Source organism: Blennius ocellaris (genome assembly GCF_963422515.1).
Source record: "Blennius ocellaris genome assembly, chromosome: 15".
Classification (NCBI taxonomy): domain Eukaryota; kingdom Metazoa; phylum Chordata; class Actinopteri; order Blenniiformes; family Blenniidae; genus Blennius; species Blennius ocellaris.
The window spans coordinates 1669340-1682095 of NC_137664.1; the positions used below are offsets into that span (position 1 = coordinate 1669340).

A 12756-nucleotide genomic window follows, 5' to 3' on the forward strand; every position below is an offset into this window, starting at 1 on the left:
TCGTGAGCCGTGTCAAGGCGGAAAGGCGGCGCAGCGTGAGCGGCACGTTTAGCTCGCGCCTCGACGGAGGAGGCGTTCAGGTACCGCAGGACTTCCCGATAATTAGCTGGCTGAGGTGAACCCCTGTGGTCTAAATTGCCCCGAGAACAGATACCGTGGTATTTAAAAATCGGCTTTTCTTGCACGTCAAAATTCTGATTTTTTTTTTTTTTATTCCCTTTGTGTCCATGTTCAGTGACAACGAGGCCTATTTGATATAATCCAGTCGTAGGAAAGATTAAAATGTGTCGCACACAATCAGGAGTGAGAAGCTGAAAAGAGATTTCACAAAAAAACCCTGCAGCTTATCAATATTTTCGTCTTGAAGAAGTATGTAGGTTTTATCAATGAAAAGAAAAAAGGACATTAAGCTTTTCAATATTAAACTTGAACGGAATGGTGGCGGCGGCTAGCAGCGGCAGCTAGCTACACAAGCTAATTTTAGACGCCGTTCACACAACATTTGTGAAGACGTGTCAATTTTGCGTTCGGCGGCAACGACTTTAAAAAGCGACGGCCGTTTACGCAGTAACGTTGAAAACGACGCAGTTTTACCGCGTTTTGTTTTTCGAAAAGAAACGTGCCGACAACACGAACAAAGGTGAGCCCACGGCGAGGTGGGATCGCCGCTACGGGGGCGACTCGACTACCAAACTACCACGTCCCGGGAAAACATGGCCGCCATTGTCGTCATCGCCCATCGACTCTGGGCGCCACTGTCCTGTAAATGGACACCGGCGTTTTCCAAACGATCCCGTCCAGTCTGAGACGGCGGGATGCTAAATGCTAACCTACAGAGTACTTTTTAAAATCCTACACAGTTGATCGTTATTCAAGGCTTCGGTAATTTACGTCTCGAGACATCAGTGTGAGGAACGTCGTCATTTATGAGCCATTTTAAATTTATACTGCAGATTTAAAACACGCTGGAGGTAAAGCAATGTGCCTCACCACCAGTCAGGAGACATGGACACCATTGCTGGTTCTTTTTTTTGTTTTTTTTAAATCCTCCTGTTAAATGAATCATGATCCACAAAAGCAGACGCAGGGGAAAGTGATATAAAATGTTAAACGAGCACACAAGCAGACCTGTTGCATGAAGCGTGTGTGTGTTAGTGACCGGAAATATTTGAACTGTGAAAAAGTTTATTTTAAATATGTGATACTTTATTTTTTTTTTTTTGTTACCGTGCCGTTGTATCGTTATATTTTTCCCAAATCTGGCTCACGGTTCTCCTCGAGCTACGCAGCAACAAATCACAAGTTCTCGCCTTACATGCCCACATCCTTTGAGGTCAGAAACCAAGAGGCCTTACTTCACCATGTAAGGCCGAGAGTGACGCCGAACACTTGACAACCACATTGTTACTTAACCACCTCCTATTGGCAACGGCTAAAGATGATTAGATCAAGATTAAAACCCCAGGGTGACCCAGCATTTGTCATTAAGTCCTCTGGAATGACCCGTGGGGAGATCATTAAAAAAAACAAAACAATTAAAACGTGTTTAAGTTATTTAACTTGGTTCCATTTTGCATGACTGGGCCTCAATTAAATGTTATGTCATGACTTGCAATAATCCAAGTTAAGGTTTTAAGAGTGCTTTTTGAATTAATTGAAATACTAAAATGGCGAGCGTCTCAAAATGTATATATCTGGTTCTGCAAATAAACATTCAACTAATTTGTTACCCTAGGAATGTACTATCGATTATATATATCATGTATTTACTTTTTACCATCAAATAATCTATATATGCGATATGACAGGTTGCCAAAATCCTATTTTTCCTATATTTTTCAGAAGGTGAATCATGATATTATGAAATCCACCACCTCTGAACCTGTTTCTGCAATGATTTCTACCGTGAAAAACATGTTTTTTTTCTTCTTTTTACGCCTTTCCACCCTCACTTATGCTTGCTCGTGTGCATTTGTTTGCTTTTCTCTGTAAAAAAAAATCCCTTGAAATGACTTTTGTTGCACTCTGTGCCTTTATAAATAAAGTTGAATTGAACCAGAGTCCACTGAGGAAGAAGTTGATCCAGTCTGCACTTAGGGGGGGGGGGGGAAATGTGTGCATATATTGGCAATCAATCTGGCTACACACCAGCATATCAGATAGGGAGGGAGGGAGGGAGGGAGGGAGAGAAAATCCAATTCCATGTACTTCAAAAACTAACCATTGCGCAAGATATTTGTGTCAGCACGGTTTGATAACACAGGCAGGATAAAGACGTGGCTCTTCATTATTAGGTGACGCGGAAAAGCTAAAGTGGAGAAGGGTTTTGTTGACTAAAGTTCCAATTGACACGGGAACATAATGTGTGTGTGAACTAGTTCACCACTCCAGAAAAACAGGGGCCTTCGTCTCCTGCACACATGACCTGCACGGTGCTGGTAATCAACAGTGAAATGCAGGTGGTACGTTTATCCTAAAATGTTATTTTACCAGGTATTTTAGCTGTTAGGGGGAGGGGTAGTGGAGTAAAAATAAACAAAAAAACACTAAGTGTGTGGAGCAGCAGGAGTGGAAGGGGGCTTATTTCAACAGATGACGTTACATTACATGGCCTAACGCCAACGCTTGCCTGCGAGGACACCCAGTACCGCACATGCTAACAGGCTAACGCCAAAGAAACTCGCTCCCCTCGCGTGGCCAGGTGGAACACGGGCTCCACGTGGAGGGGTGGTGGGGGGTTGTGGGGGGGGGGATACGTCGAGTTAAATGCCGGGGAAGTGGGTGATTTGAAGGGGGTTCGCGTCGCGTGCGGCCACTCGCCCGAGTTGTCTCTTTAAACTGGGGCAGCGAGCGGAAAGCTAACACCCGGGGACTTGGGAACCAGCGAGGCTAGGTGTTAGCGAGCCGGGGCCGGCGTGTCACCGACGCCCCACGGGCCGGCCGCGCCGTGAGCCGTGAGGCGACCCACGCCTCGTGTCCCGAGCCCGGGTGGAGGTGGTGGTGCTGGTGGTGGTTGGGGGAAGCTAACGTGGCTAAGCTAACTAACTTCTCCAGAGTTTTTTTTTTTTTTTTTTTTTTGACAACAGGTTGCAGACGGATCGACTTGGAAAACTTACTAAAGTCGCACAAACTTCGACGCCGCCGGAGGCCTTCGTGTTTTGCGCCACAGACGACTCGTCTCGTCCCCCTCGCCGCACTTTTTTTGGTCGCCGTTTACTCAAGCGGTCTCCGGCGTCCAAGCAGGAACTCTAATCTGCCCTCTCTCCGGCTACGGTTAGCTCAGCGTTAGCCTAGCCTAGCTCGCTGGGCTGCCTGCATGAGGAGTGTTTATAGTAGGGGAGGGGGAGGAGGAGGAGGGGGGGGAGGAGGGAGGGAGGGAGAGGAGGGGGGGGCCCGGGGTGCCCCGACACAAAGTCCCCGGCCTGCCTCGCACGCAAAACACGCGGCCCTGCCGTTACCCGCAGGGCCGCAGACCTTGTCCACCCTCCAGCCCCCCCCTCTTCCTCCCCCAGACGGAGACAAGTCTTCCTTTTTTTTTTTTTTACCTGTCGAACCCGGCGTATCGTGTCTGCGAAGTCATCTTTCGTTCCGGGCTGAGCCACCGAGGCCTGTCCCTGAACCAGCTCCGCCATCATCATCATCCGCCTCGGCAGCTGAGAGCCACTTAAAAAAAAAAAAGGAAAAAAAAAAGAGAGAGAGAGGGAAAAAAAAAAAAGAGGAGCTGCACACGTGCCGCGCCAAACATCGCGAGATTTCCCGGGGCTCGCGAGAAGAGAGTGCAGGACGAGAGCGGAGGAGGACACGTGGTGTAAAAAAAAAAAAAAAGAAAGTGTTTTCGACTCAACTTTTATGAGCTGTCAACTCAACAAACACACATATCAGCTGCGGTTTGACTCTACAAATACCGTCAGAACCTGTTTTTAACACTATATATATATTAATAAAACCTCTTTTGAACTCAACAAGTATGAAAACAAACTTTTTCTCAACAACTCAAGAAATACCAGCAACACTGTGTGTGTATTTATATATATCATTTTCAACTCAACCAATATGAAGAAAACCTGCTTTCAACACACTATATATTGCTGAAAAACTATTTTCGTCACAACAAACGTGAACAGAAGCTGCTTTTAACGGAACATGTTTGAATAAAAACCTGTTTTAAACTCAATAATTACCATCAAAACCGAACGAATACCAGTAGAAACTACGTTTAAATCCACATATATAAAGAAAAACTGCTGTCAGTTCAACAATCGTGAACAGAAGCTGCGTTTAGCGGAACATGTTTGAATAAAAACCTGTTTTAAACTCAATAATTACCATCAAAACCTAACGAATACCAGTAGAAACTACGTTTAAATCCACATATATGACGAAAAACTGCTTCCAGCTCAACAAACATAAATGGAAACTGCTTTTAACTCAACATGTATGAACGAAAACTGATGTCAACACAACAAATACCAATAAAAAAAAAGTGTTTTCTACTCAACAGTTACCAAGAGAAGCTGTGTTTAACAATAATAATACCAGCAGAAGGTGTATTATCAATTATGGCTTTAAACTCTACAAATATGAATAGAATCTGTGTTGAACGAAACACATATGAATGAAAACTATTTACAAATTAACAACGCAAGATATAACATCAACAAGTCTTTTGACAGCTGCATTAATAAAAAAGTGTGTTTCCAACTCAGCAAAAATCATCAATATTAATAAAACAAATTTCTATACGACAGATAACAAAACATTAGAAGGACGTTTCTGCAGCACGACATGCAGAATGAAAAAAAAAACCAAAAATACACTTTCAACAATTAACCTAAAATGTGTTTTGACCTGGAAAAACATGGAGAAAAAAAACCAAAACCCTACACACATGGGAACCAGGGGCTTATTTCTCAATGATAAAGATACAGATAAAGAAATAATAATAATAAAAAAAAAAAAAGATCCTTTAAGTTTTGCCCTCTCGTTGACGGCCGACACATGTGGAAACGTCTATTGTTGCACATCTGGAAAAAAAAAAAAAAAAAAAAATGCCGGCAGCCACACGAGGAGAACGTAAAATTGCTGGAAATTTCCCGAAATGTTTATGCAAAACAGTTTGTGCTCCGTGAACTGGATCCAAACCTCAATGAGCAAAGTGGACCAGCGAGAGCCGGATCAATGTGTGGTCCGCTGGAGACGAGTCACGCTCGGGTCAAGTCCTTGTCTCTGCTGGATGCGGCGGAGATTTTTCTCAAAAGCAATCTTTGATATGCAACGTGTGTGTGTGTGTGTGTGTGTGGTAGTGAATAAACATGCTTCCCACCATAGTTACCGATGCAACAGGTTCACATGCAGGCTGCTGGACGGACGGACCCTCGACTTGCGAGACAAGCCGATTGGCATTAACAGGCATCCATACATATATATCCATTTCCTTCCTCATCAGCCCCCGGGGCATGTTAGCACCTCCAAAAAAGAAGCAGAAGCAAATTAGGCAGCAGCTGCTCCAGAAGGACCCCCCACCCCCCCCCCCCCCCCACCCCTAAACCAAGACCCGCAATTTAACGTGACTGAAGTCTGATCCATATTGCTACCATGTGGCTGGAAATGTATTCAAAGCTGGAGGTGAGGGAAATGATTCCAGTATCAAAGGCTGGGTCAGGTGGTCGCCATCATTTATATATATATATATATATATATATAGAGAGAGAGAGAGCCAGATGATGCAGAATGGACACACACACACACACACACACACATTTATTGACAAGTATTTATGAATTCAGCCACCATCTGGTCAAACGGTGGAGAAAGTGAAGGCAGTTAAAGCAGGTGTGGGTCTCTGGAGTCCTGCCAATCAAGCAGTGGGAACTGATTTAGCGTGTGTGTGTGTGTGTGTGGTGTGTGTGTGTGTGTGTGTGTGTGTGTGTGTGTGTGTGTGTGTGTGTCACTCTCTCTCTTTCGTGTGTGGGGCTGTGGTTACCGTGGCAGGCCGATCAAGTGTCAGACACACACACCCACCCATACCACACACACACACACACACACACACACACACACACACACACACACACACACACACACACACACACACACACACACACACACACACTTCCCCTGCCAGAGAATAGATGCTTGTTCCCAGGAATGACTCGCCCCTCAGTCCGATGCATGTAAACGCAGAATCATTTAGATTTGATTTGATTTTTTTTGGGGGGGGCTCTTCGGGTTTAAAAGCTACGGAGCCCCGGAAGGGACGTGGAGGAAAAAAAAAAAAAAAAACTTTCTCGCGAGATCTCGCAAAACTATATTGTTATTGTGTATGTGATTGACTAAGTTTGTCCTTTCAGAGACACCGTACCCCCCCTCGACTAAGTTTGTCCTTTCAGAGACACCGTACACCCCTCGACTTAGTTTGTCCTTCCAGAGACACCGTACCCCCCCTCAACTAAGTTTGTCCTTTCAGAGACACCGTACCCCCCCTTGACTAAGTTTGTCCTTTCAGAGACACCGTACACCCTCGACTAAGTTTGTCCTTTCAGATACACCATACCCCCCCTCGACTAAGTTTGTCCTTTCAGATACTCCGTACCCCCTCGACTAAGTTTGTCCTTTCAGAGACACCGTACCCCCCTTGACTAAGTTTGTCCTTTCAGAGACACCGTACACCCCTCGACTAAGTTTGTCCTTTCAGATACACCATACCCCCCCTCGACTAAGTTTGTGTCCTTTCAGATACTCCGTACCCCCTCGACTTAGTTTGTCCTTCCAGAGACACCGTAACCCCCTCGACTTAGTTTGTCCTTTCAGAGACACCATACCCCCCTCGACTACGTTTGTCCTTTCAGATACACCGTACCCTCTTCAACTAAGTTTGTCCTTTCAGCGACATTGTACACCCCTCGACTAAGTTTGTACTTTCAGAGACACAGTACACCCCTTGACTAAGTTTGTCCTTTCAGAGACACCGTACCCCACTCGACTAAGTTTGTCCTTTCAGACACACCGTACACCCCTCGACTAAGTTTGTCCTTTCAGAGACACCGTACACCCCTCGACTAAGTTTGTCCTTTCAGAGACACCGTACCCCCCCTTTTACTAAGTTTGTCCTTTCAGAGACACCGTACCCCCTCGACTAAGTTTGTCCTTTCAGAGACACCGTACCCCCCCTCGACTAATTTTGTCCTTTCAGATACACCATACACCCCCCTCGACTAAGTTTGTCCTTTCAGAGACACCTACACCCCTCGACTTAGTTTGTCCTTCCAGAGACACCGTACCCCCCCTCAACTAAGTTTGTCCTTTCAGAGACACCGTACCCCCTCGACTAAGTTTGTCCTTTCAGATACACCATACACCCCCCTCGACTAAGTTTGTCCTTTCAGATACACCGTACCCCCTCGACTAAGTTCGTCCTTTCAGAGACACCGTACACCCCTCGACTTAGTTTGTCCTTCCAGAGACACCGAACCCCCCTCGACTAATTTTGTCCTTTCAGATACACCATACACCCCCCTTGACTAAGTTTGTCCTGACAGAGACACCATACACCCTCGACTAAGTTTGTCCTTTCAAAAGACACCAGTACCCCTCAACTAAGTTTGTCCTTTCAGACACTGTAACTCCCTCGACTAAGTTTGTCCTTTCAGAGACACCGTACCCCCCCCTCGACTAGTTTGTCCTTTCAGAGACAGCGTGTTGTTGAGAGAAGCTAAAGCTATTGGAGGACACCCACCTGTACGAGAGTTTTATTGAGTTTTATTTTGAAATCAGCCTCAAATATAAAGACATTGAAGCAGTGCTTAGCGAAAGGACATGCTTTTGCGAGATCTCGAGATCTCTTCTTTTTTTTTTCTCCATGTCCCTTCGTGGGCTCCGTAAAAAGCCGCAGCAGACGAGTGGGAGGGTCTTTCAGATGGAGACACGAGCGCCATGATGGACATTGAATCTCCAGAAATTGCAAATTTGGGTTATTCTACCGATGTATTCTATATAGGTGTGCTTTGAAGAAAGTCAAAATAACCAAGATGAACCTTTTGGGAAATTCATTAATCAGTCATCAGTTGGAAATGAAAATAACATAAAAAAAAAAGAAGAAAGTTTGCGTTCAGTCTTGAATCAGCTCTCAGATTGTTGTTTATCATGACTACTGTCATTTTCTGCCTTCAACGTCTATAACAAATGCTTATTTTCTCTTCCAGAGGCTGAGCCAGGAAGTCGTTGCGACCCAGAGCCACAGTCGGGGCCACAATTTGACACCACATGAACCATCATGTGGCTGGAATTAAACCCACATCCCCCCACGCTCACAACCACGGGGCTTAACTCGCAACCCACAGACGTCGACTTTAAGTAAACCGGCTGAGGCGCCAGTTACTCCGGGGAAAGTAACTCGGGTGTAACTTGGCGAGGATGTCATGATGAACACGGTAGGTGGCGCCGTAGAGTCTCTATGAGCTCACACAGAAATGTCTGAGGCCCCGTTTACACAACGAAATGTGAAAACGGTGTAGTTATTATGCCAGGCCACTAGTGGGGGCTGTTGTTTGTTTTTTGTAATAAAACCACACACACACATGTAGGCAGAGAACAAAACACTATGGACATTAACAACGGGAGAGAACGCAGACATTCTAGTGGACAGATGACAGTTGGATTGTTAGTATGTGACTGTCAAAATAAAAGCACCAAGTTGGATTGTTATTACGGTGACTGTCAAAATAAAACTACAAAGTTGGATTGTTAGTATGGTGACTGTCAAAATAAAAGTACCAAGTTGGATTGTTAATACGGTGACTGTCAAAATAATAGTACCAAGTTGGATTGTTAATACGGTAACTGTCAAAATAAAACTACCAAGTTGGATTATTATGGTGACTGTCAAAATAAAAGTATCATGTTGGATTATTATTACGGTGACTGTCAAAATAAAAGTACCACATTGGATTGTTATTACAGTGACTGTCAAAATAAAAGTACAAGCTGGATTGTTATTACAGTGACTGTCAAAATAAAAGTACCAAGCTGGATTGTTATTACAGTGACTGTCAAAATCAAAGTACCAAGTTGGATTGTTATTACAGTGACTGTCAAAATAAAAGTACCACGTTGGATTGTTATTACAGTGACTGTCAAAATAAAAGTACCGCGTTGGATCGTTATTACAGTGATTGTCAAAATAAATGTACCACGTTGGATTGTTATTACAGTGACTGTCAAAATAAAACTACCAAGCTGGATTATTAGTATGGTGACTGTCAAATAAAACTACCAAGTTGATTGTTATTGCGGCGACTGTCAAAAATAAAACTACAAAGTTGGATGGTTATTACGGTGGGCTGTCAAAATAAAAGTACCCAAGTTGGATTATTATTACAGTGACTGCCAAAATAAAAGTACCAAGTTGGATTGTGATTACGGTGACTGTCAAAATAAAAGTACCAAGTTGGATCGTCGTTATGGCGACTGTCAAAATAAAATGACAAAGCTGGATTGTTATTACGGTGACTGTCAAAAATAAAAAGTACCAGGTTGGATTGTTATTACAGTGACTGAAGTTAGTCACTGGGGTCATTTCAGTGCTTTTCGTCAGAAAATCATTATTAAAATCTGTTTAGGTCTTGTTTCACTGCACAAGCTTTGGAGACGGAGGTGAGAAACGAATCCACTGCGAGAAGAAGCACAAACTAAACCGACGGAGACGAGTTGAAGACGTCGTCAAGCGGAGAGACTGAACCACCGAGGTGAAAACGAGTCTTTGTGGTCAGGTGAGGTGGAAAACATGGCGGGCCGGACGCCGCGGCGTTCGGTGAGGAGAAAAATAAAATCAAAATTAAACCTCAATACTGGCACACTTGCTCTTTAAAAAAAAAAAAACTGCTCGGCGTCCACCTCCTCCTCTTCCTCCTCCTCCTCCACCTCTTTTCTCCTCCACCCTCTCAAAAGAAAGCGGCAATATGAAACTGTAATTGCTTGATAATTGCGGCGATGCTGCTGTGGGCGCACGTCTCTGAAGGCAGCGCTGGAAACACGGTTAGTGTTTCGTCGGGGAGACCTCGGAGGGATCGCAGCACCGCGCTCGTTCAGGCCCCACATTGTTCGGAGCTCGTCTCTCTGGAACCGTGATCATTTTCATATTTGAATAACACAAAAGGTTTAAGAAATAAAAGGAAAAGAGCGAGAAATCTCAGCGATCCTTCGAATAATTCTTAGTATTATTGTTCTTTCACTGAAAATCTATTTTCAAAACATTCGTCCGTCTTAAAAATGGATGTTTTCTACTTCTTCTACTTTTTCTCCTTCTCCTTCTTCTTCTTCTTCTTCTGCTTCTGCTTCTTCTTCTGTTCTTGCCTCTTCTTCTGCTTCTTCTTCTTCTCCTTCTCCTTCTTCTTCTTCTGTTTCTTCTTCTTCTCCTTCTTCTGCTTCTTCTTCTTCTTCTCCTTCTTCTGCTTCTTCTTCTTCTTCTCCTTCTTCTTCTTCTGCTTCTTCTTCTTCTTCTTCTTCTTCTTCTCTCTCCTCCTCCTCGTTCAGGGTTTTGTTTTTGTTGTTGTTCACGCAGCAACATTTTGAAAATGATGTCTGTTTACACAGAAATGGCAGAAATACTGAAAATTATTGTTGGGCTACAATTTAGCGCGGTCGTTTGTTTTTTGTAGTGTCACCACACACACACACGCACAAGCGCGCACACACACACACACACACACACCACACACACACACACACACACACACACACACACACACACACACACACACATATATATAATTTATTTGAATTTTTTTTTTTTTTACATGAAGCTCTATCTTCTTTCTAGTTTTTAAAAACCGATACACTGGATTATGGTCAAAATTGGGAAGTAAAAAAAAGAAGAAGGGATGGAGCGTGGAGCCACAGACTGAAGGCAGCCAGAGACGTACAAGAAGCGAGTGAATAAAGAGAAAAGGAGTATCATGCTGGCTGGAGAGGAGAGGAGCGAAGAAAAGAGAAGAGAAGAGAAGGGAAGAGGAGGAGAGAGGAGAGGAGAGGAGAGGAGGAGAAGAGAAGAGAAGAGAAGAGAAGAGAAGAGAAGAGAAGAGAAGAGAAGAGAAGAGAAGAGAAGGGAAGAGGAGGAGAGAAGAGAAGAGAAGAGAAGAGAAGAGAAGAGAAGAGAAGAGAAGAGAGGAGAGGAGAGGAGAGGAGAGGAGAGGAGAAGAGAAGAGAAGAGAAGAGAAGGGAAGAGGAGAGGAGGAGAGAGGAGAAGAAAAGAGAATGGAAGAGGAGAGGAGAGGAGAGGAGGAGAGAGGAGAAGAGAAGAGAAGAGAAGAGAAGAGAAGAGGAGAGAAGAGGAGAGGAAAAGAGAGGAGAGGAGAAGAGAGGAGAGGAGAGGAGAGAAGAGAAGAGAAGAGGAGAGGAGAGGAGAGGAGGAACAAAAGGAGAACGTCTGACAGGAAACATCCTGCCTTGAAAGAAGAAGATTGACAGATGAAAGGATAAACAGACCGGCTTTGCCCGATAATAGGAGAGGCGCACTTGTACCTCCTTTTTGTTTTTACCTCTTTTTACCTTGCAGCCTCCTCCTCCTCCTCCTCCTCCTCCTCCTCCTCCTCCTCCTCCTCCTCCTCCTCCTCTTCTTCCTCCTCCAGCCACTTTGCTTTGATTCAGCTCTGTATCTGTATTTTAAATGACTCAATTACACGGGATCCCGCGGTGAAAATTACGGATGTTTTCCACTATTTCTCTCCACTGGGACACCGTGACCCCTCCCTGGCTCCAATAACCCCCCCCCCCCCACCCCCCTCCTCCTCCTCCTCCTTTTCTCTCTCTCTCTCTCTCTCTCTCTCTCCTCCACCTGTCTTATTCCCCTCCTCTCTCGCGGAGCGTATCGAAGGTTGAGAGGAAATAATAGCTAAATGGTCTTGTTTGTGAGCTCTCCGGCGACAAAGAGTGTTTTTGCAGGTAATCTTTTTTTTTTTTTCTGCTGTCACCACAAAACAAGCCACCAAAAAAAAAAAAAAAGAAAAGAAAAAAAGAAAATAGAAGAGAGTTTCCTCAGGATGACACAGACGCTGTTCAAACCCAAACACCAGGCCTGGCGGGAATAAAAGCACATCAGCAGGAAGAGTTGACAGACAGAATGACGGCTCTTTTCCTTTTTTTTCTTCTTCTTTTTCTTCTTTATTCGTTCCGAAGCGAAGCAGTTGTTGTGGACACTTTTAAAACCACGACAGCTTATTTAAAAAAAAGAAGAAGAAGAAGTGCAACCCCCGGCTTCTTGATGTCGTCCACCGGCGATAAAACCTTCGCCCACCGCTGCGACCGCTCAGACTCACCGAGGCGCAAAGTGGCGAGTAATGTAACCCCCCCCCCCCCTCCTCCTTCCACCCCCTCCTAAAGCAAAACAAGCCTCATGCATATAAAAGCACATGTGTGTGTGCAACAGGCGGGTCACATGCATGATTTATCGGCGCCTGGCGACTCTCAGAATCCAGAATCAGACGAGCTGCCAAAGTTTGAACGTCGGACCGTAGGAGCGACATTCAGAATCTGCTGTGTCTGTGCGAGCTGGACTGGCTCCGCCCATCTATGGGGGAGAGGAGGAAGTACTTCCTCTCATGTGCCGGAGCAGAGCTGCCTGATTGTGGGAGGAGTCAAAGGGGGGGGAGGAGCCTACCTTGATTTTGATTGGCTGAACAGCGATAGATAGATATAGAGAAATAGAGATATAGATAGGTAGAGATATAGAGATAGATAGATAGAGATTTAGATCGATAGACA

The 12756-nt window shown here is 44.7% G+C and overlaps 1 protein-coding gene across 1 annotated transcript in view; it reads right to left on the reverse strand.

The window, feature by feature from the left end:
* fubp3 (far upstream element (FUSE) binding protein 3) overlaps positions 1-3834 on the reverse strand; it is a 35045-nt gene extending 31211 nt beyond the window's left edge. The window contains 1 exon segment of the mRNA XM_080510231.1: positions 3546-3834. Coding sequence (XP_080366357.1) covers positions 3546-3641 — 96 coding nt within the window. The 5' untranslated portion in view covers positions 3642-3834.
* Positions 3835-12756: the final 8922 nt, after the last annotated feature.